The sequence below is a fragment of the Cimex lectularius genome, unplaced genomic scaffold (genome assembly GCF_000648675.2).
Source record: "Cimex lectularius strain Harlan isolate CLEC.00 unplaced genomic scaffold, Clec_2.1 scaffold138, whole genome shotgun sequence".
In the NCBI taxonomy this organism is placed as follows: domain Eukaryota; kingdom Metazoa; phylum Arthropoda; class Insecta; order Hemiptera; family Cimicidae; genus Cimex; species Cimex lectularius.
The window spans coordinates 994,051-1,021,875 of record NW_019394229.1 but is presented as its reverse complement, the minus strand read 5'-3'; the positions used below and the strand labels follow the sequence as shown (position 1 = coordinate 1,021,875).

At 34.4% G+C, this 27,825-nt stretch overlaps 1 protein-coding gene across 3 annotated transcripts; it reads left to right on the top strand.

Moving 5' to 3' along the window:
- The first annotated feature begins 556 nt into the window (after nucleotides 1-556).
- Nucleotides 557-27,800, top strand: LOC106665024 (trichohyalin). 3 transcript variants are annotated; one of them, XM_014391157.2, is made up of 44 exons: nucleotides 557-840; nucleotides 15,325-15,438; nucleotides 15,494-15,598; nucleotides 15,658-15,908; nucleotides 15,963-16,141; nucleotides 16,244-16,411; nucleotides 16,474-16,611; nucleotides 16,698-16,969; nucleotides 17,028-17,181; nucleotides 17,248-17,325; nucleotides 17,384-17,515; nucleotides 17,575-17,703; nucleotides 17,814-18,291; nucleotides 19,236-19,354; nucleotides 19,418-19,594; nucleotides 19,657-19,778; nucleotides 19,833-20,070; nucleotides 20,125-20,214; nucleotides 20,267-20,621; nucleotides 20,684-20,827; nucleotides 20,904-21,064; nucleotides 21,119-21,244; nucleotides 21,307-21,465; nucleotides 21,523-21,663; nucleotides 21,718-21,831; nucleotides 21,924-21,944; nucleotides 22,674-22,815; nucleotides 22,878-23,004; nucleotides 23,063-23,177; nucleotides 23,310-23,450; nucleotides 23,516-23,628; nucleotides 23,717-24,086; nucleotides 24,158-24,313; nucleotides 24,541-24,648; nucleotides 24,708-24,887; nucleotides 24,958-25,047; nucleotides 25,641-25,695; nucleotides 25,755-25,896; nucleotides 25,965-26,091; nucleotides 26,150-26,250; nucleotides 26,307-26,451; nucleotides 27,063-27,166; nucleotides 27,413-27,479; nucleotides 27,636-27,800. In XM_014391157.2, exons 2-44 carry the CDS (start codon nucleotides 15,341-15,343, stop codon nucleotides 27,711-27,713), a joined length of 6,510 nt encoding a protein of 2,169 aa, XP_014246643.1. In that variant the 5' UTR covers nucleotides 557-840; nucleotides 15,325-15,340; the 3' UTR covers nucleotides 27,714-27,800. The 3 variants fall into 3 exon arrangements, with proteins under 3 accessions (XP_014246643.1, XP_014246644.1, XP_014246645.1); XM_014391159.2 differs by lacking the exon at nucleotides 17,814-18,291 and adding an exon at nucleotides 18,448-18,538 and having other exon boundaries at nucleotides 558-840; XM_014391158.2 differs by lacking the exon at nucleotides 21,924-21,944.
- The last annotated feature ends 25 nt before the right edge of the window (nucleotides 27,801-27,825 follow it).

Genomic DNA, 27,825 nt, shown 5'->3' with positions numbered 1-27,825 from the left:
AAAAATTGAAGGTCAAAGAAGACGGGGACGGCAAAGGATGAGTTGGTTAGACAGTGTCAGAGATGCAAGGAACATGAAATTGAGTCAACTTCAGAGGACAGCAGAAGACAGGAGGGCCTGGCGGGACTTGGTCCATGGGGTCGCAAAGAGTCGGACTCGACTGTGCGACTGAACAACAAGTATCTTTGTTCATCACACGTCTCAGGCGTCAAATTACTTTCCATTGAAGTAAATCAACTCGGAGAACTGATTATCATTATAGCAATTAAAATATTGCCAAATCGTTCCAAAAATCAAGTATATTCACGATGCTTTTTCCCAATATTTGCGCTTCGAACTTACTACGTTTACCATCTTTAATTCTAGCTCTTGATAACGAATATTTCTGCAATTTTCTTTATATAATTTAATTTTGTTTCTTTCTTCTTGTAGTTACAAGAGGGTGGCTGTCTTTGAAGTTTGAGGGTGGCTTGTCGTTGAATGGTGCGTGGCGGTCTCTTCGTGAGGTGGCTCGAACCATGGCACTTGGCGCGTGGCCACCAAGTGAACGGCTTCCACTCCGTCAGTCCGTTCCTAGCATTCTCTCCATTTCCCCGTGTAATTTCCATCGTTTAATCCTGGCATCTTTCAGATGCCCGTGTGCCTAATGAGTCAGTCTGTCCTACCCTAGTGATTTTCTGTGCATCCACCAAGTGATTTTAGTGGGAGTTACTTTTTGTTTTTAGGTTTCTTCTTTTTTAAACGAAACAGTTAATTTTTTTATAAGAAAGAAAATTGTCATAGAGATGGCCGGTGTCGACGAAGGGTTGTACGGTTCCTTCAGCTGAGGCAGAACCAAAAGTGAGTATACCAATGTCTTGTTTTATGGAACAAGGCTAATCAGGAGAATGACATAGTTCGGGCTGGCTAAATTTAAACCCTGGGAAGTGGTTCAGACATGGCCTTCTGGTTGTATTTAAAATTTTCCCCTCTTAAAACGTACTTAACTTATTAATCCCGCTTCTTTTCACTTTCGACCTTATCCTTCTCAAAAATAAAAATAAATAAAAAACAATTTAAAAGAAATAGCTTTTTTGGCATCCCCGTGAAATGTTAGCTGCTGTGTAAACTGTTCCAATAATAGAACCTATGCGTCTTTTAGCCCCAACGGGAAGTCTTTGCTCTTCCCTTTGTCTTGAAAATTAATTATCACCAAAATAGTTGGGTCAGTCGAACGCCAGCAGGAAAATAAGCTATGTAAATCGCACACCCCTTCTGCTTATCACTTTTTAAAAAAATTTAGCAGATTTTTGGCAATGTGCAGAATTAATGCACAAAACGTCGATTATTTAATCTTTATAAACGTTTAACATTTCTCCATTTAAATCCAATTAAACGCAAATAATGTTTTTATTTTACTCGTTTGGCTGAATATAGTTTTATTGCATTATTATTATTTTTAACTATGAAAAAGAAGTAATATGTCAATCAATTGATGTTTTAAGAACAATGTAACATTTGTACAACAAATAAATTTTTAAACTGATTCACAGACGATCAAGCTGCTTTTTTAAGCCCCTTGTGATCGTAATTGACGATTGCACAAACTATGCTTTCAGCGATGTAAGTCTCGCCTGGAATAATCATATTTCACCAAGTCCATACATATTTAGCAGTCATAATTGACCATGTTAATTATTCTTTTTATGTAAGGTCTTGGTTGAAATGAAAATGTTAGTGCTTCGCTTGTGACACTTTTTCATCTCAACCAAGACCTCAGATGCATAAGAATAATAAATAAAAGTTATATAAAAGTTTCAATCTTAGACAGTGTTTCAAATAAAAATTTAAATAAACGTATAATTAAACATTGCAACGATGATAAATTATGTAACGAGTGAGATCAAAGAAGGTCCAATTAAGGGAGAAAAATTTGCAACCCTTTGAGGCTGACGAATCTCCAAAACGACAATTCGACTTAATAAAATGAACAAAGACAAATTGGATAATTATTATTGATATAATTGTCAAACCATAACTTACATTCTCTTAACAAACGCAATAATAAAACTTAGCTAGGTTAAGTATACACATGGACTCGGCATCCAGTCTTCACAATTAAATTATGATTGTTTCTTTTTATAAGTGGTATTTCATCTCCATCCAACTCATTTAGGGTTCAAAACAGTTTTCTCACACAATTAATTACTGCTTATATTTTAATTGAGTTTATTTACTACTTTCTTTCTATGAAGGCGTGAAATGTTGGCAGACTGTCAACATCTTTTATGGTTTGACTATTGTTCCTTGAATAATGTTAGATCCCATTAATATGTACTTTGTTTCACATTATTCTGGTTTTATAGGTAGAAAAGTGTTCTTTATAGACTGACATGTTTGTAATAACACCCTTGTAATATCATTCAAACTGAGAGTTATCCCAGTAATATGAAGCTATTTCCATCATATTGTGTTTTGTTTATAATGTTTACATTGGAAGTTTGACAAATGGGCTGTTTTCCCATGGAACGAATTAAGAACTTAAGCTTTCTTTAAACCACCGTGCAAAAGATACTAAAATTATAAACGTTGCCCTGAAACTCATTTTAAAAAAATCCTTAGAGACTATAACGATAGCTACAATTTTCCGGCCCGGCGGTGCTAAATACGTCGCCTTAGAAGGGAGAAAAAAATAGGCCAAAGGACCCATTCGTCCCAGGATTTCACCTCTGAGGTATTTCGGTCTTTATTGTCGCCGCGATATCTGGCATGGGATATCCATGTTCTAGACAGAGGAAAAACACTAAAAACAAATAACTGCATTGTTACAAAACAAATAGTTTGGGCCGTTTCAAACTGGCAATAAACGAGTAACGATGTTTCGATTGGGCTTTTATTTATTAATTAGCCTGGTCAATAAGTTTACGTGCTGCCTCAGAGTGACCCTACGCCGGAAGTCATGTTGAAAAAAAAAATCAATTTTTGGAAATTATGAATAGAATTCACTTGTTCTAACAACCTGAGTTGAGTATTTTGACATTATCTTTGCATCTAACCTGATACACATGGTATTTTCAACCAATAATCATATTGGTTTTATTATATATAATGTGGGAAGTATATGGGCAGACAAATAGCTGAGGTCATCGCCGACCATCTGCGTGTTTTCCTTCTTTTTCTGGTCTTTCACGCGGATTTTGTTTTAAACTGCGCCATTCACGTCTTGATCAGGTTACTGACTCTCTGCTTTTATATGTATTCACTATTTTTCGTGGTCCGCTTGACCAATTAATATCGTTTATCTCAACTTAATTAATTGAATTTTATACGTATACTATGTCGATATCTTAAAATGCTAGGTTCTCGTTGTACTTCAGGTTGTCAACTGCAGAAAAGTCACAAAACATATACTACATATATAACCTAGAAGTCTGATCACATTTGTACTCGATATTCCTTGGGTCGGAGTTGAACCCATTCCATTCTCGCTAATAACTTACATTTACTCTCCAGACGCCAGCACTCATTCCAGATTACTTGATATTCCTCGGGACAGTGGTTCATTTATGTATTTGATAAAACCAATAGGAATAACCCTGCCAAACTGTGGCAGGTTAAGAAACACGAGACCCTCATCCACGGCGGAAGGGTCGAAAAGGGAAAAGGTATATTGGCAACTTCAGATAAAGGGATTTTTAAATGTATATAGTGTTTGTTAATTTATTGGACTAAGTTTAATTTATTAGCGTGAGTGAAGGAGCTACTTCCCCAATCACCCTGAGAAATGAAGAGTACTCTGGAGCAGTGCTATTGAAATCTGAGGTATGAATGTAATTTATGACCGTACCTAGAGGGAATTCTTCCACAATCCCTCCAAGGAATACCGAGTTCACTGGGGCTGTGCGAATGTAATTTATTAGCGTGAATTAAGGGGCTACTTCCTCAATCATCCCAAGAAATATCGAGTACTTTTTGGTAATGTTCCTTCCGAGTGTACAAATCCAAATTGACCCCGAAAATGCAAAACACACAAGAGAAACATAGATAAAACCCAAGAAATTATAAAACTTGAGATTTCTTTCTGTGGTCTGAAGGGTGAGGAAGTAGCTCTATTCTAGTAATTTAGCCTTTAGAGATCATTTTGGTCTGCCTATCCTGCTGTGTTGGTCAGTCAGACCTTCAGATTGTGGAAGTAACTCCTTCATTCTCGCTAATAAATTACATTCGCATTGCCCCAGAGTACTAGTTTCTCGCGGTTATTGGAGAAGCTCCTTCATTCACGCTAATAAATTACATTTACAGTGCTCTAGAAAACTCGATATTCCTTGGAATAATTTAAGAAGAAGCTCCTTCATCTTCATCCACTTTAATAAATTACATTAACACTGCCCTAGAATACTCAACCGAAGAAGCTACTTCATTCACGCTTATAAATTATATACACACACTAAGTAACATATTTTTTCCTTTTGCCCATTCTTACATTTTTAATTCAATTTTTATTTTTAGGTAGTAGGGATTGTGGTTTAGTCGTGGATGTTTTAATAAACGCTTAGGTTAAGTGTTAAAATCTCTCACCCAAAAAGTTTCCCCCTACTCCAAATTTTAAACAAAACAATCTATTTTCTTTTTATATTAAAGGGCGAACTTTAATATATTAATTTACTATTTTACTAGGGAAATATCAGTTTTTGGATGTTCTATGAGATTTCTTGTTTAGGTCTGGTGGTCTGTGATTGTTGTTTATAGTCGAAAATAGTTAGGATGGGCAAGTCAGGTTTATCGGAAACGACGAATTAATATATAACTTTTCTTGTTGTTTCGGTAATTTTTAACAATGAACATCAGCATGTTGATACTTCTATTTCCTTTTGGTCTTTTATAGGATTAGTTTTATACGTATTGGAGGTTGATTTCACAATGGATTATCCTTCAAAACAGGAACTACACTTGTCCTCGTGTATATTAGGGACGTGCCAAAAAATCCCATCTAATTTTGTATCATGTCTTTTTTAATGACTTCCCGCTGTGCTAATCGGATACAAAATTCATCTATCACAACGATATTTTGTTTATGACCGATGTTTGAAACACCCCATGATCTTTTGTTGCCACTTGCATTTTACTTTGTGTGTGAAAAGTCCTATTACTGGATCTATTTATATATTCAAATGAGAGGTTAAAGAAAGAATGCTTTTACCGAATTAACACATATTTTCCCTGCTATTATAGATAGTTGCTATGAAATTCAAAGCTATTTGCTGAAAAGGCATGGTGATTATTGATCCGATCAACAATTAAAAGCTGTTCTAGTTCAACGTGCTAAACATTATAAACAAGAATACTCTTGCCTTTTTAGTTGTCTTTTTTAGGTTCTAACATTCAACATTTAATTTAATTTAATTGGTGGCTATCATTGCTATCAAATCAGAACTTTTCAAATAGTAAGTTTGGTGTTGATGAAGACCTAAGTTTGCTGAAAAACAGTTGTTCCAACCAGTTTTAATTGTTGTAAAGCAAGTCAACTTTGAAATTACCGAGAGCTTATTCTGCAGTATAAGTCGAGTAAACGAGCACGAGTTTGGCATCCGGCCCAGGTCTGTTAATAATAGTAATAAAAAAATACGGAGAAATAGAAGATACAATAAATTGTATGCGCAAAAAGCCCCCCTCCACAATCATTTATTACATTTTAAACCACGTTAAAGGTGACAATAGATCTCCTTACATTTTATTGTATTTTTTAAAATATAAACACGGTGATTCTAAGTTCTTCTTAGCAAACAAATCGATTAATTGACTGGAAAATCCGCAATTCATAAAATTATTTTTTAAAATGGACTGTACCCTAACTCCACTGCGACCTATATAGGTCTTTATTAAGCTAAGTCCTTTCCTTGGTGCCGATGTTTCTGTCTCTACTTTGCCCATTTTCTTTAGGAAGTAGTATAGAGGGCAGACCTAGAGACCTATTATTTTTTGTAAGATCCTCCCTGGTGAATGAGAGATCAAGAGATTATAAATGAAGCCATTTTTCCAGTTCTAACTTTAGCTCACCCACTTTGTCGAACCCGCTTTAAAGTAATCTTGTTGTTTTCCTTAGAGACAATAGGAATTTAGACATTCCCAGGATAGTTTGGAGCTGAAGATATACGCATTTAATTCGAGTAAGCAGGTCTGTGCATCTTTCAAATTTTTCTTTCTTGTGCACACAGTCGGCATGTCCTCTTTGCTTTGTCCATCTTCTTCAGGTGGTAGTTAAGAGGGAGAGGCTTGAATAGAGACGTATAAATTTTCTCAAATCTGGCATGCTGAGAAAGCCTTTTTTTTCGATAGGTTTATAAATCTCTTAGATTGCCTTATACCTAGTGGTTTTATCCCAGTGGTTGAGTTTTTCTTTTTCAAGCAGTTTTTCCAATTCCAACTTTAACATATACTCCCGTGCTTCACACCACTAGTTGTGGTTGACAGGGCTGGCCCTTTTTTGACTAGTTCGTCAGCATGTTCTTTTTCTTCCATACCTTCATGGAACCCACTTTAAAGCAAACTTAAATTTTCCTAGAGCCATTAGGAACTTTAGCCTTCCCAGACTAGTTTGGAGCTGAAAGCATACGCATTTAGTGCCTTTATTGCTTCCTGACAGTCCGAAAGTATGTACATCTGTGCACTGAGTTGTAATGCATGAACCAATGGATTTGCAAGAGTGTTTTGAAAAGGAAACGAGAGGTTTTTACTCTCCAAGAACTGCAGCCTATATGCTTATTGTATTTTTCCTCAGTTCAATTGTCTCGATCCTTCTACTAAGATCTATTAGGTCCTTGGTGCAATTCTTTCCCCTGGATCTTCTTGCTAGATATTTACAGTGAAAGATTGCTTCGTATTCAAAGATTCCATGATTGGCAGTTTCTTCCTGTTGCATAACCTACAAACGCGGTCATCCCGGCCACCCACGAGGGTAGAAAAGAGGAAAAGGACATGCTGACCAACGAGCCAAAAACGAGACATCACTCTCACCCTTGGGACCAGAACCAGACTTACACATATCAGAGAGTTTAAAGGCACTTAACAGCCCACGACCCCGGCCACTAAAAATATATTTCTATTTTTATTTTTATTTTTTCTTGCATAAAAAAAAAGATTTTCATGTAGTGAAGGACTATTATACTTCACCAGGTTGTACTTGTACTTTGGACTTCCACTATTTCCTCAGTGTCACTTTTTCTATTAGCACTGCTTACGTGAATTCAACATAATGAATTTTTATAGATTGATTAATCAGACCCAATATTGATTTCTGATCGACATAATCCCAGCTCTGTGGCAGAATGTACACTCGTATAAAGATGAGCCTATCACTTCTCGCAGTCCCCAGGCAATTCCAATTTTTGTAATTTATAATAAATTATCCACGGGCCTCGAGAATAACCCGAAATGTTGGAGGTCGGGGACTGACCTGGGACTTTTTTTCAACCAAGTAATCACTTTCTAGATCAAAACTTACTCGCACTATCACTCTCACTTAAATACATTATTTCTTATTTAAGGGTGATGTAGTGCTTGATATTTCTCCATCACCATCTGCACATATTATCGATGGGGCACTCAATATTACGCCATCGGCTTTCTCACACTACACATTCACGCTAATAAATGCATTCATTCTCAACACGAACAAACCCAAGACGAGCTGTCTGTAAAGTATTACATTATACAAGCAGCCCTATTTATAACATCGGAACAGAGGACCCAGATACTCGCTGTTATGCTCAAGCACAATTCTCAAATCGGGTGGCATTCCTTGACTTCTTTATGGAGCCAAGGAATGCCACCTTCCATTAAAAGGGAAACAGCGAGCAACCTTTTCTACATATGCCTTTACTACACTGCGGATTTAAAATGTCTGTGTGTCAACCTAGCATGAACTTCTTAATCGTGTGAGGATGACCTCTTTTCTACCAGCCATATTTCGTCAGTGCTCTTGATATGTGAGTGCTTCTCTGCCGATCCGGTCTTCATCTTCTTTTAATCGTGTTTTTCAATCAGGTCTTATAGATGTGTATGGAACTGTGCTATATGTGCTATTGGGTTGTCCGGAAAATAATGCAGGATTTTGGTATTAAACAAAAAAAAAGAAACTAGTTACTTTAAAGCAATGTTCTTTAATCAAAATAATTTTATTAATTCCGTCTGAGTAGAATTCAGAATTTTTAGAATTGATAAAGTCAATAAATGCATTTTCCAGTTCCGTTTGATTTTTGAATATTATGTGTTGTAAGTAGTGGTCCAGGTGTCTAAAAAAATGGTAGTCAGTAGGCGAGAGGTCCGGAGAGTAGGGTGGGTGAGGCAAATTTTCATAGCCAAGCTCCAATAATTTTTGTGACGTTACACGTGACACATGTGGTCGAGCGTTGTCATGCAACAAAATGGGCCCTTTCCGATTGACCAAAGAGGGCTTCATTACTGCCAATTTCTGATGCATGGTATTAATTTGGTTACAGTATGATTCAGCATTGATGGTTTCGCCAGGATTTAAGAAGCTGTAGTGTATTAAACCAAATGAAGCCCACCATACCGTAACCATTACCTTTTTTTGATGAGTTGGGGGCTTTGGAAAATGTATTGGAGCTTCTCCTTTGTCGAGCCACTGTCCAGAATCCACTTTTCGTCACATGTAACAATTCTGGCCAGAAATGGGTCATTTTTGTTTCGACAAAGAAGTGATGCACAAACATCAAAGCGCTGATTTTTTTGGCGATCGTTTAATGAGTGTGGAACCCAATTTTCGAGTTTTTTCACTTTTCCAATCGCCTTGAGGTGGTCAGCGACGGTCGTTTTACTGACTTTGAGTTGCTCTGCAAGTTCTCGAACAGTTGTTTTGGGGTTTTCTTCCACCACTGATCGCAGAACATCATCATTAAGAGAGGAAGGCCTTCCACGACCTTCTTCATCTTCAAGGCTGAAATCTCCCTCCCGAAATTTTTTAAACCACCTTTGCACAGTGCACTCATTAACACAACCCTCGCCCCAGACTTGGTTAATGTTTCTAGCCGTTTGGGCTCCGCTTCGGCCGAGTTTAAACTCGTAAAAGAAAATCGTACGAAATTCTCGCTTTGACATTATAAGGATGACTGAATTATTTCCAAGTAGCGGAATGCTACAGAGGTAAACAAACAATATCATTTGGAAGAGGATTAATAAGTGTTGACATTCATACAAATGAGTAATCCTGTAAACGTAAACAGAATATTTTATATAGATTTTTTTTAATGAAAACTTAAAATCCTGCATTATTTTCCGGACAACCCAATAACTTCTATATTGTATGTAACTTGCAAAGAAGCGTTATTAAACTGGCTGTACTGACAGTGGTCCCATCGGTGTGTGCATTGAAACGAATTATTTATTATTATTATTATTAGGATCCAAAGGTGTCGAAAAGACCATATTAATTAGAAACTATTAATGGCTTTGGTCTACTTATTTCCTGCTGTGTTATATTTGCCAATTTAATTTGTATCTGTGTATCTAGAAACAGCTTTCAAGCGAGTCATCTGTGACAGTTTAAGCAATGGCAGAGGTGTAACAATTAAATATTATTTGGCTAGCGAGATCGATTGCACAATGGTCCCCTGTTGCAGTTTGGCATATGTTCTCGAATGAAAGTTGTACCGATCCTCAACGAGGGCTTTTCGCATCTCTGATAAACTCAAAGCCGGATTTCAGCTGTTGGCAAAGTTCACTGACAGTGGCTGGGGGCCAGATGCAATAGGCCTACGTGTTATTTCCGGCTTGGCGATACAAAAAAATGTATTTTGCACTAATTTTAAACCTCCTTATCTAGGAAATGAAACTAGTTCATTATCATAGCGTTTAATTATTCAGTGCTATACTTCTTTGGTCGTGAAGTTGGAGAGGAGACTCTACAACGATAGACAGTGTAAAAAAGTTCTTTGAATTAAGTCGATATTTTTCCATCGTATGGTTCAAAATTTCAAAAACTAGTGTGGTGACCATCTGTGCCTAACAAGGTATCCTCTAGCTTCCTTCGACTGCTTTAGCACTGATCTTCAACCATCTAAAAGTGGCGTCCCTGACGTGAGAGACTCAACCATTGGGGAGCGATGGGATCTATAGTGACCATTTGTGGTTATTAATAAGGTATCCAATAGGTGTCACCACTGCTTCAACATTGACCTCGCCTTTCATGCTGCAGCCAATGAGCTTGTACCAGCTCTATATATAAGCAGGGTCTCAAGCTTCTTAATCCAAACTCGTCGGCAAGACTCGTCAATTCAACTCTCACGAATGGAGCAAGCCGTCAGCACTACTTAAACAACAAGGATGGTTGCACCTTGTACCTTCCCTAGCTACTGAGTCCGGGTTGGACCTGTGACTGAGCCTACCGCCTCTTGCTGCATCGACATCTGTCCACGGACTTCGACTAACGGTTCCACCCACACAGTGTTAACCCCGACGTTATATTCCTGAAAACGTTTTAGTGACTGGGAGGAACGCGCTGGTCAGAACACGCCACTCTTCATCATTGGCCTGCTGCTTGGACAGGCTGAACCATTGAGGGTGCTATGTATCCACTAGGTGTCACCACTGCTTCAACATTGACCTCGCCTTTCATTCTGCAGGCAATGAGCTTGTACCAGCTCTATAAATAAGCAAGGGCTCAAGCTTCTTAATTCAGACTCGTCGACGATGCCTCAACTCTCACGAATGGAGCATGCTGACAGTACTTGCTACAGCAACAGGGTACCCGCAGTGACCTATGACCGATAGTTTTGGTGTTGTGTGTAGAGCCGATGGTCGAAGTTTCGGGACCACACACTACACTGGCCCTCACTCGGTCTGTAAACTGGTGACCACAATTTGATTAGAAAACGGACCAAACTTTTGTTTCTCTGAAATCGATTGTGTTAGGATATTGTACCCAGCGTTGCTTTTTCATATTAAATGGGTCATAGTAGTCCTTTTCATTTATATAGAACTAAAATTAGACACGGCCGGTGCAGAAAAAGAAGAGGGCTTTTCAATTATGGACGGTAATTACTTATTGATCTGTTTCCTGGACGAGGCATTAATATGGATTTGAGGACCACAGTCCAGACATTGTGTCCAACATGAGGCAGTATTTCCTTCAAATTGAGCGGTAGTAAACAATAACATTTTTCCCCCTATCCCGGCGTGAAAAATGCAAGAACATAAAATTCAACTGTGCCTTAACCACTTATTTCCAGAGTTTCAAACTCAGAACTCGTAGAAAGTTTTATTTCAAAAGAAAAAAGGTTAAGATTTATGTCTTTGTACTTTTTTTTGTCTTTATCGAGTCAAAGTTAATACAATACCTGACTTCAAAACCAAACAAAAAAACAATTAAAAAGTAAATGAAGCATTACCAAAATTAATCGTTTTTGCATTGATGTGGATTTGAAGACCACAATTCAGACGTGTGTCTAAAACAAGGTATTTCCTTCAAATTTTGAACTTTGCAGAAAGGGAAAATTTGAATTAAAAAGAAGAGAGGATAGGATTATTATTATTACTACTACTTCTATGTACTAATCTACTACTACTACACTACTACTATTTGCTAATCTGCTACTACTTCTACTACTTACTAATCTATTACTACTAATACTTACTAATCTACTACTACTAGTACTTCTTACTAATCAACTACTACTACAACTACTTACTAATCTACTACTACAACTACTTACTAATCTACTACTACTACTACTTACTAATCTACTACTACCACTAATCCTTACTAATCTACTACTACCAGTACTTCTTACTAATCTATTACTACTATATACTAATCTACTACTACTTACTAATCTATCACTAGTACTTACTAATCTACTACTACTACTACTACTACTAGTACTACTTACTAATCTACTACTACTACTACTTACTAATCTACTACTGGCTATGGCCTATGAGCTGTTGCAAAAAAATCTACTACTACTACTAATAATAATACTACTTACTTATTTACTACTACTACTTCAACTACTACTACTACTTACTAATCTACTACTTTACTTACTACTAGGTACTCATCTTTTTTTTAAGCCTCAGCTAATGCAATTCCTAACTTTAAGACCAAATTTAAAAAAAAAAATTATGGACACTAAATAAAAATCATTGGTCATTAGAAGTCATTGCAAACGTTAGAAAATTTAATGATTTCTTAGCGTATTTTCTTGACTGTTAATGTTTTTTATTTATGGACAAGGTGTTTTATTGAAGAGTTCCTGTGCTTTAATTTTTTATTTTAATGTGACGAATGCATTTGGAACGATTCCAGAACCCCTTGCCTGTTATTGATATCGTTATATCTAATTTACATGTTATATTACAATTAAAATTATTTATTTTACACTAATATATAATTAAGTTGACAGTTGAGAAGAGAATGGAATAGGCCAAAATATGCTTGTCATATAAAAAAAGTTTAAGTATTGGATTAGAAAATGTTATCTTTTTTGTATTAACACAGATTTGTGGATCCCAATTCAGATGTGTTCAATGGGAAACAGTATTTCCTTCGAATTGTTCAATAATAAACAAGAAATAATCTTTTGTTTTCAATTCTGGCTTTCAAGGCATTCAAACTCAAAACAAGTATAAAATTGTTATGTGATAGTGTATTTATGAAACATCACAACCTCTTTCTTCATTTTACTTTCTATTCCCTTTTAAAATGTAAAATGAAGAAAGTAGTTGTGAAGTTCAATAAATACCTTCATTACATGATGAATTCAACAACAACCAAAATAAAGAAGAAGGAGTTTCATCAAGTAGGAAATTGATTTAAAAAGAAGAAATAAAAAATATAGATTGAGGTAGATTTGACGACATCAATCCACCAATGTCCAATAGGACTGACAAGGCAGTATTTTATTCAAATTGTTAGAAAGAAAACAGCAATCCAATTCCTGCATACAAAATAGAAGAAAAAAAATTCTACATGTTTTAACCACTTATTTTCAGGCTTTTAAACTTGGAAGAAGGGAGAAAACTTTATTTAGAAGAAGAATCTTGAACTTTTTTCTCAACTTTAATAGCAAATTAATCAAAATAAAAAGTCAGTAACACATTGATTTTTAATTTAATTTATTTAAAAATACAAAATATAAATTATGGATTTCTTGTGTAATTAGCAAATTTAACTGTATTAATATGGATTTGAGAAAAACAATCCAGACGTACGTCCAAAAGGAGTCGAGAACATGAAATACTACAGTGTCTAAACCACTTATTTTCAGGTTTGGAAACTCAGAAAGAAAATTTTATTTAAAAAGCAAAAGGATTAAGTTTGAAGACTTGATCTTTCATTTTGAAGCCTGAACTGACCATACCTAACATATATTTATAAATATATATCATCCATTTATTGGATCATTACCAATATTAATCATTGTTCTTCTAATAATATTGCAATATTGCTTTCACAAAGCCTCTTGTTTACTTTGAACTTTCTGCCATCAATTTTTGGCCTCATGAGTGCCCAGTTAAGTTGAAATAAAACAAAATTGTGAGATTTCTCTGTTAAAACCAATATGCAGTACAGGATGAGGCACATCATATAAAATCTCCGACGAAAGAATCAACTTCAACTAATCATGAACCTGATGCTGATGGTTCATTCTTATAAAAATTATTATTTAAAGGGTAATATTTTGTAACAAAGCTCTTCAACTAGTTTGGTCATTTCCAATCATTATGGTCTGCCTATCCTCAGTTATTTGCCTTCAATATTACAATTTTTTTTTGTGTGGTGGTTAGTGACCGTTAATCGATAATTATTATCAAAAATATCAGGGACAAGGCAGATTGGAAATAAATCACTTACTTCCTTGATTACCTTTTGGGCAGTCTTTATCAGGATTTTGAATCTTTAATTAATAATTAAATGTTGACAAATAGGAATTGTTTACAAATATGAATCTTGCGGATTCAACTAAAATGAAATTAAGAGTACATTTTACAACAAAAAACCTCTAAGCTTGATGAAGTTGTTTTATTTCTGATTCACCTTACCCCTGATCTTTCTTAATATAAATTATCTTTACTAGTTTGGACTACAATTAACATTAGCCAGGATTAACACCCAAATTTCAACAAGAAGAAACCATCCAAAAAGTGACATCCTGAGTAAAAATTCCAGTCTTAACATCTTAATTAAAATTAGATTGGAGTTAAATTAACAAATATAACAATTTTATCATGAGGAAAAGGGTTGTTTTGTTTGAAATTTCACATATCACTCTTGCTTAAGTATCGATGGGTATGAGAAATCTTAACACTCAACCAAAATGTTTATCCAAAAATCAACATTAACAAATGTTCTTTCTAAATACATAAAAATCAACTCCAAAAATGGACGAAATACAAAACAAACTTGTATAAAATCTAAGAAAATTTAAAACTATTGAGATTTTCTCCTGTGGTCTTAGGGTTGATGAACTTGTAATTTGGTCGGTACTGATAATTTTGGTCTGGCTATACTTACTGTCCTTCAGATCACAGGAGGAAATCTCAATAGTTTTATATTTTCTTAGATTTTATCCAAGTTTGTTTTGTGTTTGATCAATTGTTGGAGTTGATTTGTATTTTTACATTTAGAAGGAATATTAGTTAATTGTGGATTTTTGAATAAATCCTTTGGTTAAGTGTTAAAAATTCTGGATAAAATAAAACTAGATACTAAATTAAAGTTAGGAATAGAATAAACAAAAAATATATATTGCCAAGATAGTTTTCTCAAATATTGTTTTCTAGCCAATGAAACTATTTTTTCTGATTCACTATTATTTTTTTTGCAGTTTGGATAGCCATTTCTGATCTCTTTTGGTCTCCCTAAGACCAAAATAGTGAGGATAGGCACTAACATAATTGTTAACAACCAAACTACAAGTTCATCCCTACACAGACTTTATTAGGAATTTATATTCTATCTCATTCTATATTATATGTTCTCATTCAACAGGAATTCTAATAGTTTTTCTGCTTAAATACATCATCACTGATGTATTTGTCAGGAAAGAGAGATAAAATAACTGATGAATTTCTGAGACTAGAGAGCGCTCCACTCTTCTTTACTCCTATTAATTAAATATGTTTTTAGCCAGCCAAAGTAGAATGTTGAGAAAATGAAAATACTGGAAAAAAGCTTGTAATGAAGGCAGTTTATTAATATTTATAAAGATAAACTATTTTTTATAAATTATTCCTTTCTACTATCTCGTCAAACTTGTACAAACTTTCTAGATAGGTTAATATTCATACAACAAATATAATTTTGCATTATTGATTAAATTCTAGGTAGTTTTAATGCGAGATGCAACACGTAAAACCAACCTCAAAAGGTGACCCTCTGTGCCCTTTGGGGTTTCACCCTCAAGTCAGATGGCCCACTAGGTGTAAAAGATGCTTTAGGTACAGGTATTCATCACGTTCATTTTGAAAAAATTTTAATTGAAACAACTTGCAGGGATTACAAGGAGCATGGTAACAGAAACAAAGAACAAGATTCACAGCTTAGAAAAGATGAGCTTACTGTGTCTACACCTGTTTTATCATCCCTCTCATCCTCGAGGTAAATGTATTATTTTATTAATTTTTGAACAGTATTCCTTTTAAACAAAAATATTATAGGAATAGGAACTTGGTTTCAACTGAAAGCAATATTGGCACCCGCAACTGGACAAGTAGTTCCAATCTTAGTACATTAAGTAGTAGTAGCAAACCAAATGAAGATTCCAATAGTATCAGTGCGAGCTCTTCCTGGACATCAAGTCCAAATTTGGCTGATCAGAAGGAGGTTTACAAGGAGAAAGAATTGGTCACGGTCAGTTTTACACTGCCAAGAAGAAAACGTGAAACTAAAGAAGACAAAGACGAAGAAGGTATGATCATACTTACTTTTTGATTTCTTTATTTTAATAATTTACCTTTCTTAGATGATGCAAGACGAACACAATTCACTATACGAAGACGGACCACGCCTTCTACTGCAAATACGAATAATTTTGAATCAGTCACAATTCCATCAAGAAATTTGTCAACTGGCACTTCCAGGTCTAGGACCCAGACTAAAGATGAACCCAAACCTAAGCCAGAAATTGACTTCATGATGCAGGTAATACATATTCTGACCTGTTTTTAAAATGGATTAAATTTAAAAAATAAAGACTGTGTAGACTTCAATATCTCAAAAGTTAAAGGTATTTGACATTTTTAGGTTAAGGAAAGTGCACGAGCATCATCTAATAAAGATACAAAAGATGTCAGTAAACATGGCTCAAGCAAGTCCAACAGACACTCATTCCATAAAGATGACAGTGATAATGAAAGTATTGCTTGCACTGAATCTACCGAAACTACTATAGTGAATGAACATGAACTTCAGGTAAATATTTTCTGCTTATTGTTAAAACTGTATGAATTTATTACAATTGTATTTTTTTAAAGGATGAGATTGAAAGTTTGAAAAAAGAGCTTGAAGCCATGAAGATTCGATGTGAAAGATCGGAACGTGAGAAAAGTGACTTTATGCTTAGAAGACTGGCTTCTTCTGACACCGTAACATCAAGAACTTCAGCATCAGAAGTGTGTTTCCCCATTTTTTTTAAACTTAATACAAAACAATTATAACATTACCCTAAAAAGTGTGAAGAATGCTTATTATTTTAAAGGTTCTCAAGCTACAACAAAAAGTTAACGAGCTTAAAAATAATAATGAAGACTTAAGGGATGAGAAGAAAAGCCTGAGCCAAAGAGTTAGAGAGTTAGAAAATGACCTCGAAGCTATACGAGCCTCAGGGGTACAAAAGGAAGTACAGATACTCAGGGAAAAGCTACATGCCTCTGAGAAACTCTGTGACGAGCTTACCGAGATGAATGAAGAGATGAAAAATGAAATAAGAGATATGGAAGAAGAAATGGATGAAATGCATGACAAATTTAGGTAGTGTTTTGATATAATTTGAAAATTAAAAATATAAATGATACATTTTAAATTATAGAGAAGATCGAGCTGATGAATACACGTCTCTGAAAAAAGAGCTTGAGCAGCAAACAAAGAATTGCCGAATCCTTTCTTTTAAACTAAGGAAAGCGGAGAGGAAAACTGAGCAGTTAGAAGCAGAAAAGCTTGAGGCAGAAAGAAAGTGTAGAGAGGTAAATTTACAATGAAAATGATTTATTATATAAAATTTATTAACTAAATTTTATTACACTATTTAGGTGGCAGGTGGTCAATCAGGGCTTGACAAAGTTGAAAGAATAAAACAACTAGAACATGATCTCAGTGTAGCAAATGAGGTAAATCACTGCCATCATAGACTTAGTTAAGTATTGCTAATACAATAATTATGTTTAGGCTGCAGCTCGGTTGCAAAAGGAGCTGGATGATGTCCACTCTAAGCCCAAGCTGGTAGATAAAGAAAAAAGTACCACTGTCAAAAAGAAAGCACCTAAACTTGCTAGTCTCCCTAAAACCCCTTCTGGAGAGGTATTTAGTTCATTTTTGCTCGTCAAAATTATAATGCATTTAATTACTTTGCCATTCAGAAAGTTTCAAGGGAGTCTTTGACAAGAGGGGACTCTCAGGAAGACCCGATCCAACTTTTGAGGGATTTACAGGATTCGCTGGAGAGAGAGGCCGACCTAAGAGAACAGCTCAGATTTGCTGAAGAAGAGGTCTGTATCGAGATGTAATTAATTTTTAAAACCTTTACCAGTTATAGTTGTAGTGATGTTTTGTGGCATCTATGATATGCACAGAGAGTGCCTCGTTTGTGTTATTTTAGATTGTCCGACTGCAGGTGAAAAAAAAGCTTGCAATATTAATACCTGATAATATCCCTGAGAAAAGCCTTGGATCAAAGACATACCTAAAAATTGAGCGAGAAGTTCAGATTTGCCCAGAATGTAAGGACGCTTCTGTGATGGTGATTGAGTCAGGAAAAATGACTGAAACTAGAGAGACTCAAACAGATACTAAAGAATCGGATAAAGTAGATCCGTGTACAGAAGAAAATGAACTCCTATTAAAAAGAGAAGAAATGTTGCCTTTTATAAGAAAAAATTGCCTTGTGAAAAATAAGTGCAATTTTCAAAGGAGCAACTCACTGCCAGACTTTTGTAAGATTTTTCTTACAAATAATTCGACACAAACAGAACACAAAGAATTTCCTTTTGGTCTGATTCCCTGTCTATTGCGTTTTGGAGTCTTTCTCCCCTACAGCCTTGCGTTTTCTCCATTAGCAGCCTTGTTATTGCCCTTAGGTAAAATGTTCGTGTAAACCAGTGTCCTTTGTACTAACCACTGTAGAAATCGTACTTCTGAAGCCTCAGTTGAATTTTATCTTGGCCTTATAAAATTGAAAAACTAACAACAGAAGACTAGAATAATTGGGGTGATTCTTACATTTTTGTTCCCAGGCTGAAAACCTTCGTAAGAAATCATCGCGAGTTGAAGACGATAACGAATCATTGGTTTTGCAGCTTAAGAAAATGGCTACCAAAGCCAGAAGTATGTCCTGTTAATTACTCAAATATGAAAATTTTAAATTAAAATTTTTTAACACTAACAATAATATTGAAATTTTTTGCTCGTTGAAAATTATTACGGTTCATCTATAATTTTAGCATTCATTATCATTTCATTTTTTTTCTTTAGTTATAAAATTCTCAGTGGACATTTCTCATATGACACTAAAATGTCTCTGTGAATTCAGTTTTTCGTTTGCTGTTCATATTTGATTGATATTATTTTTATCTACTAACACACTCTAACCTAGTAGAATTTTTTAAAAAATTTCAGATTTAAACAAAAATTATAAAAAGTTGTTATTGCTGTTTTTCCAACTGGAACGAGATTGATAATTATCAGAAATATTCAAAATATCATTTAAGTATCATCTGTATGTTTTTTAATATTTTGTGTGTGAGAACATCACCCTCTTTATTTTTAATTAAAATGCATAAAAAATCAACTAACATTAAAAAAGTGTATATTTTAATAATAAACATTCAATCATTATAAAATGTAGGCAGAACAGGCTTGAGTGTGGCTCCTTCAATAAAGAAACCAAAATTTTTTGACAAGTTTGAATTTATATAGCAAGTTTCAGAAATACGACTTCCCTAATTAAATGCTTTCACTCTTAGTGTAGATAATTAAATAATAAAAAAATTTTTTTTTTGCTTATCTGATATTTTTATTTTAGCGAGAAGACTCAGCCCTTCACAACAACATCTCAACCCAGAGCCAGTTGAGAAAGACGAAGGAATTTCAGATGAGGATGATCCATCGGAACTCAGGATTCTCTTAGAATTGAATGAGCAAGTAAGCCTTAGGAAAACATTCTCCGACACAGAAATACATTATTTATATTATTTCTTTTTTCAGGAAGCTGCAGTGCTCAGAAGAAAAGTGGAAGAACTTGAAGTAGAAAGTGACCACTTGAAAAAGAAGGTCAAAGACCTTCAAGAAAAGCTTAATACTAAATTGCCAACATCTAAAAGAGATACATTAAAATCTACAGAACCTGAAAAACGCAATGGTGTTAGTGAACAAAAGATAAAAGTCTGTATTTATGCTAACTGTATTTTTCTACGCCTGGCAATAATGTTTAATTTAAATCATAGGTGTTAGAAGAAGAAATGAATGAATTGAGGAAGAAACTTATAGAAAAAGAAAGAGAATGTGAAAGGTTGCATGCAGAAATATCGTTGGGCGTCAAAAAGCCTAAAACAATTCAAAAGAGCAAGTAAGATCTTATTTAAGGTAGTTTGCATTTCACACTATCTTCATTTTTGACCAGGTCATTAGATGGAGACCAGCAAACAGTAGATTTAAAGAGACAATTGCAAGTTATTGAAGCCGAAGCAAATATTCTAAGGACAAAGACACAAAATCTTGAAAGTGAAAATGAAAAGCTTGTCTCAGAAAATAAGAAACTGTCACTAATGTCGTCCAGAAGATCGAGTTCTGTTGAGAGGCTAGATTCTAAGAGTACTTTGGGCTCTTTGGAAAAACAACTTGAAGAGAGCAATAAAAAAGTAATTCTGCATTAGTTTAAATTTAATATGTTGTATTAAATTTCAACATTTTAGATTAAAGAGCTTGAAGCTGCAGCAAACAAAGGAGGTAGTTCAACAATTCCAATCGGCGAAATTGAAAAACTAAAGAATCACCTCAAAAAGGTAATTTAGTGTTTAATTTAACATTTTCAAATTGTAACATTTGGTATTGTAGGCTGAGGCGGAGAAGAAAAAAACCGAGGAAGTGCTCAAGAGGCTTAAAGATGAAGCTTTAGAGGACGTTTTGAATTACTACCAAAAGCGAGTACCTAAAAAGCCGACTGACTTGTCGACTAAACTCCAACTCAAGAAGATGGTAGAAGAGAACGAAAATGAAATTAGCGAAATGTTGGTCGTCCTCAAAAAAACTGGAGGGCTGAAAAAAGAAAAAGAGGCTGAGCAATTGAAAGATGAGCTGGACAAGACAAAGGCTAAATTGGATAAGATGATCAAAGAAGCCAAAGAAGAAAGCAGCAAAAAAGACATAGAAATTTCTCAGCTCAATAAAATGATAAAAGATCTAGAGAGTGGTAAGTATTGTTAAATAATATTTATTAATAGTTATTTTAATTGAAACAATAATTCTGAACAGATAAATTAAAAGTCAAAAGAGATTCTGATAAAGGAAAAACCAGTTGGGAAAAAGAGAAGGAAACCTTAATGGAATCAAAAACCCAATTAGAAAAAAGTAAAAAAGAATTAACAGAAGAAGTAGACAAATTAAAATCAGAAATGAGTAAATATAATATAAATATTACCTCAAGATTTCATACTCTCTATATCATTTTACTAATCATTGTACACACTTTCAGAAAGAGCGAAGGCTGCCAAAGATGAAGTGAGTACGTTGAAAAAGAAAATTGATGCTCTGACCAAAGAGTTAGAAGATGAGAAAAAACAGAGTGCAGACTTGAAAAAACAACTTGAAGGTGCCCTTAAAAATACTAATGAATCAAGCAAGCTGGCAGGAGAGGTGAGTCATAAAAAAACTAAATATATCCAGATATAAGACAACATATTGTCTTAGATGAGTGACAAATCAAAGAAAATCGAGGAACTGGAGAAAAAGTTAAAGGAAGTTGAGGATAAACAGAAGAAGTCTGAAAAACTCGTTGCATCCAAAAAAGAAAAAATTACTAAACTGGATAAGGAGGTAAAGCAGTAAATTTATTTTATTTTATGTACAGTATTTCTGATAGAAGATATACTGTGTAGAATGAAGAACTTGGAATTAGAATAATTGACCTTGAAAAAGCAATGAATAATTTGGCAAGTGAGAAAAAGTCCTTACAGACCAAATACGATGAATTGGACGCCAAATTAAACGTGCTCACAGGAGAATTAGAAACGAAAAAGGCTGAAGTTTTGCAATTGGTAAATTTGTCATCTTGTAATTATAAAAATATTGTAAATCTAAGCATTCAATTTTAGGAAAAAGGCTTACAAAATAAAGAGGATTCAAAAATGTCAAAAACTGCTTCTTCAAAGGCCAGTCAAGAAGTTGCTAGTTTGAAAGACGAGCTTGCAACATCAAAGAATAAAATCAAGGATCTTACTGAAAAAATAAACAAGGTAATTTACACATTCAAATTATAATTATTGAAAATAAACTCATATGTTTTAAAGGGGGAGAATGAATTGAAAGAGACTCAGAACGAGATGAAGAAGAAAGAAAGACAGATGAAGAAAGAGATAGACGAATGGGAAAAGAAAGCTTCTGAATTAGAAATGGACCTGCAAGTAAGTTAATTATCCATAAATCCACTTTATAAAGATAAAAAAATAGACACTCTTGAATCTAGTAAAACTTAATGCTAATTTTTTGTTCAAAGGGAGCCAAAGGGGAATCAGCGGTAGGTCAAATTGTCTAGAACTTACAATATCATAAATCTTGTGTGCCAAAATCAAAGCTTTCAATGGCTAATTTGTAAATTAAAATAAGTCCACATTCATAATTATATCACAGAAAATGTAATTATTAACTAAAATAATTATTTAACAGAAAAATCAATTGCGCATAAAAATCAAATGTTCGTGTTGTGGACAATGCTTAACAAAATAATTCACATAAAGTCTTTAAACTAAAAACAAACTAAAAATATGGTAAATTGTAGCTTTTTATAATTTCCAAGTAAGCTTAAAATTTTTATTAATAATATTCAACAACATTTTAATTATCAGATTACAATGAACCTATAATAAAAATATTAAATCCTTCACTGTCATCCCTGGTCAGTTTTTTTATTAAAAAAACTTCCTGCTATTGATAAAATACATCGTCAAATAAAAACACATCTTTCTTGGCTATTGGCTAATGTGCTACAGTCATAAAAAATAATAATAATAAAAATATTTTTAAAAAATCATCCCAAACCAATTTCAGAACCATTTTAAGCATTTTTCTCATTTGACCATACAACCATTCTTGTCTTGGCATTATATATGTATTTCAATTTTTCAGACAGCGTTTGTTGTAAATAATAATTGTTGCTATAATATCTTTAATATGCATGATATTTCCATGCTGTTGTGAGCAAGTGTACAATTGTTTCTTGTGAGTAAAGAGAAAATTTTCCATCTAGGCTGACCGAAAGATGATGGAGAGGTTGAAATCCACACAGGAGAAAGAGATGAAGGCTAAGGACATCGAAATTGCACAGCTGAGGACTAACTCGCTTACCAGTGGTAACATCAAGGTTCAAGAACTGCAATCTGAAATCGACCGTAAGTTGGCTTTTTTAAAAAATTCATTCATTTAACATTTCACTATTCATTGTAAATTTTAGGACTTGAAATTGCTCTGGAGAGCGAGAAACACGAATATGAAGAGCTTACTAGCAAATATGAACAGTTGGAAGAAGAGCATGTTATAATGAAAGCAACCCTTGTAAAAGAAAAGGAAAAGGCGCAAAGGTAAAATTAAGATTATCTCTTAGACCATTATATTATCCTAACTTTGATTTTTTTTCAGTAAATTGGTTAAAACAGAAAATGAGCTTCTGGATATCGAGGCCGAGCTCAAAGACTTAAGAGAAACTTATACAGTTAAGCATGAAAACTGGTTGAAGGAAAAATCAAAAGCAGAAGTAATTAATTTTTTTTCATTTTTTGTAAATGATGGTTCTACACACAGATTTGTTGTTTACAACCATCCCTAAGTAATTAATTCTCAATATGATCGTTAACAGTTTTAATTTTCAATGCTTTTGTCTGTTTAGGAAAAGAATAGTGAGTGTGACAAGTTACTCCTTGAAAAAACAAAGCTTGAAGCTATCAGCAAGGAAAAACAGTCTGAAGTAGAACAACTGAAGAAAGAAACTTCATTGCTTTCCCAGCAAATTGAATGCATGAGAAAAGACGTAAAGATTTTATTTCAAAACATTTTCAAAGTTAAAAATTCTAATTTTTTAATGTTATTTTGAAGAATGAAGATCTTAGAAGTCAAATTGAGGATTATGACAAAGTATCCAAAGTGCAGAGGAACATGACAGCAGACATGGCGTCATTGGAAAAAGAGTTGAGAGAATGTAAAACCAGGTACAGTGAGACTTTACTATTCGTTTGATTTATGAAGCCATTGTAACTTTCTGATTGGATTTTTCATCAATGTTATTTCTCTCTCAAGACTGGTAATGGAAGAGAAAGCAAAGAAGACAGAACTCGCTAAACTCAAGCATCGCTATGACCGCCGTATCACAGTGATTTCTGATGAGCTGCTGAGTGTCCAAGGGCAGATGGCCAGGTTCAAAAGAGAAAGAGACTCATACAGGCATATGCTTGAGGCAGCTCAGAAGAACGGCACAAACAACATCAACAATTTAGAAGATGGCGACGATCCCAAAAACCACATTGCCAGCCTGGAACAACAAATAAGCTGCCTTGAGGATGAGCTGTCTGAATCTAGGGTCGAAGCATCCAGATTGAGGACAGAACTTGTTTCTGAGAGATCAGCCTGGGATGTTAAGATTTCTGAGCTCAATTCCAAACTGAATGAGGTAACTTTTTAAATTGTATTCAATTAATAAAATAAAAAATTCAATCAAATTTTGGGTTTTATTTTTTGCAGCTTGAGGAAGAGAAGATTCTCAGTAGTGGTCGTACTAAAATAACAGGTCTAAAAACAAAAATGGAATTGGCTTGGCATAAAGAACGTGAAGAACAACACAGGCTGCTTCAAGAGACTTCAACTCTTGCTCGTGACTTACGCCAAACACTGTTTGAAGTAATTTTTTGTGATATATTTTGTTGATGTACTTGAACCTGTAGTTTTGTCATCTCTGATTTGCCTTGCTGGTCTATAAAATACCACTTTAAATGGATCTGACTGACCAAACCAACAAGGTAGGACCAGGAGGATCAGAGAGACAGTCAAAAAAACTTTTTTGCCTATAACTTGTAATTAAATAAAAGAAAAAAGAAAAGCTGATATTGATTTTTTCAAACTTTCAGGTTGAAAGAGAACGAGACAGAGAAAGGCTTGAATCCAAGAGGAGAATAGACCAATTGAAGAAGTCCAATGAAGAAGAGCAAGAAGAAATCAGAAAGAAAGTCACAGAGGTGATAAACCAAAACCAATCAAAATTATTCAAATTTACATGTCAAAATTTCATTTTTAGATGCAATGCGACCTTCTTGAGTTAAGAGATGCCCATGCGAAACTGAGAACAACCAATGAAAAGCTCAGGAGAGAAAAAGATAAACTGGACAGAGAAAGAGACATTCTGAGACAATCGATTGCTATGAAGAAAAGGATGGATCAGGAAGAGGAGAGAAATATCATAAGTGTATTCCAGCTGGTAAAATATTAATCTTTTACTTAAGATTTTGTTCAAAAATTGAGAATTCTTAGGTAACATTTTTTTTAAGGTTGAAGAGCTGACTCATCTTGCTCCAGATTTGTTCCCTTCAAAACCAAGACCACCTGTTACAATGCCAACTCCTCCAGCAAGACGAAAGGTATTGACATTTTTAGGATTTGGATTTGGATGAATATAGGCTCAAATTCACACATGTAAATACATACATCCATGTGCTGAGTTGACCCTATTTGCTTCTCGTAGGCAATTCAGCTTTTGCAATTTATAGTAAATTGCCGGCAGTACTTGATATTCCTCAAATCACCCTTTACACATTTTATACAAATAATAATTGAGGGTTAATAGTACCCCATCGACACTCTCACATCACATATTCACACTAATAAGTACATTCAAGCTAATAAATATAAAATCTGCATGCTGGACACATACATGTGCTTTGGCTCAAAAGCAAGTGACCATGTGTCAACCTTGCTTGGCCAATTCTTAATCGGGTCTACGAGTCAGATTCTACAGTGCCCTTAATATGCAAGAGCTTCTCTGTCAATCCGGTCCATTGATGCTGCCACCTTCTTTTAATATTTTTTACTGCATTCTCAGAGGGCTGGATCGCAGTGGTTGTCTGAGTTGATTTTTTTAGTAGCTTTATGATTATTTTAGAAATAAATAAATATTGGTTTTTAAAATATTTATTCATTTATTGTTATTTATTTAACATCAATTTATTTAAAGGGACCAAAATCACGAGAAGCTTCTCCTCTCCTTGAAAGAAAAGATTACAGCCGAGGTAAAATAATTTTCGCACTTAAAACCATTGAATAAACTACTTTTTATTATCAATTTTAGAATCTTCTGTTGGAAGAGATGATGCAAAATCACACGAAGTTCAGGAAATTCTCAGAAGGCTAACCGAAGCGGCAAATGAGTTGAAGAAGTCCCAATTGGATGACAGGGATAGCAGGATGAGGAGATCGTTTAGTTCATTCAGGTTTTTATTTTTTTTATTGTTATTCATTTATGGATTCATTTTAAACAATGAATTTACAAAACGTCTAGGTCGTCATCAATAGAGTCAGATAGTGGCGCCGAACAGAAAGAAGTTAAGAAACGTGCAGTTTCAAAAAGGGGAAACAGTGGTCTCAGAAAAAGCATATCACTCGAACAGAGTTTAGCTCAAGAACAGGTACAATTTAAGTATATACAAAACACACAATAATTAAACTTAAAAATATATATTTTAGCTTTATGAAGAGACAGAAGGAAGCATGACAAGTGTCCAGTCTTTGGAGGAAATGGAGAAGTTTAGGCATAGTTTGCTCAGGCGAGACCAGAGCCTTGATAGGTAGTAAATAGCGTTAAGTTGGACAGTTCAGGAGTAAATTGTTTTTTCTTTTTCAGCCGGCTTTCAGGAGGTTCAACTCAGAGTGAAGTCCTGCCAAGTCTGGAAAAGAAAAAGAAACTGGGCATCTTTGGAAAGCTGAAAAAACTGACCAAGTCTAAAAGCATAGACCAAGATGGAAGTGAATTGGGATCCAGCAGCCAGGCAAGTCAAAATAAAATATGATCCATATATGTTTAGCGGTCATAATTGACCCTATTAATTATTTAAATTAATTATTCATTTTATGTAAGGTCTTGGTTGGGATGAAAAAGTTAATGTCATGTCAAACCCACCATTTGAAAATGAATAATTAATTGAAATAATAATATGGTAAATTATGACCACTAAACATATATGGATTAATATAATAATTAAAGAAGTAATCTCTTCACTAACAGCTCCCCATGGCTGAGAACCAAATCCTGATTTCACATTTGGAATTATGGCAAAAAGAGGGAAAATCCGAAAGGTTGTAGGTTGAGACGAGGAGTTGGTTGTCCGAGTGATCAAAGTAACAATAGCTGAAGTGGTTAGAGCAGCAGCGTATTTTGCATGTAGTCGTGGGTTCGAATCCTGCTCGTGACACTAACTTTTTCATCTCAACCAAGACCTTAGATAAAATGAATAATTAATTGAAATAAAATATGATTTTCAATTTTCCCTAGTAAGCCATATGGCAAAATTTATCAATTCATGTATTTTCCTATTTTAACACTTAAGATTTTTTCTTTTCAAGAGAGACAAAACTTCACCTAATTCACTCTTTCTTCCAGCTCGATCCTGGCTCAGACATCAGTTTATCAGAAGATAAGGGGACCATGAAAGACAAATTTGCTGGGATGTTTAAAAAATCAGGCTCATCATCGAGAGGAAACAGGTTCGTCTTTTTAAAAACGCCTCGACATAAATTTACATACAATAGTATAAAATAAGATAAGCATGTCTGAAAAAGTTTGTGTTTTCAATGCTGCATGAGACGGTATACGAGAGTAAGTAGAAACCGAAGCTGACTCGGTAATCTATTGAATTTTTAAAAAATCATAGTAGTCCAGTAATTTTTTAAAGTTAGTTCTTTTTTTTAAAAGAAAAGTTACATTAGCAATATAGTTACTCTAATTTTCAGCGTGGAGCGTAGTGTGAAGCAAAAAAGTTCAGCAGAAAGGCCGCTCACAAGCGCTACTTTAAGTGGGGTAAGATTTTATTCAAATTTTTATTTAACTTAAGAAACTTTTGATCGAACTGTTTAGTGGGCTAAAATAATATAACCAGTGTCTAATTGGTTATTTAATTAAAGTAATTTTAATGTCATTAAGTTCAACAATAATCAGAACTTTTTCTTTCCTCAGGGAGATCTAAGTTCTTCAAGACCACTTACGAGGAAGCCACCAAGTTCAGCCCCGATGCAACGAAAAGCAAAGAAATAGAACAGGATCAAATATTAGGATATTAACCAACCATTTTGTACTGAAATTTTTGTAAAAAATAAAATAAAATGTTATTATAAAAAATGAGACTGTGCAATCTTATGACTGACTT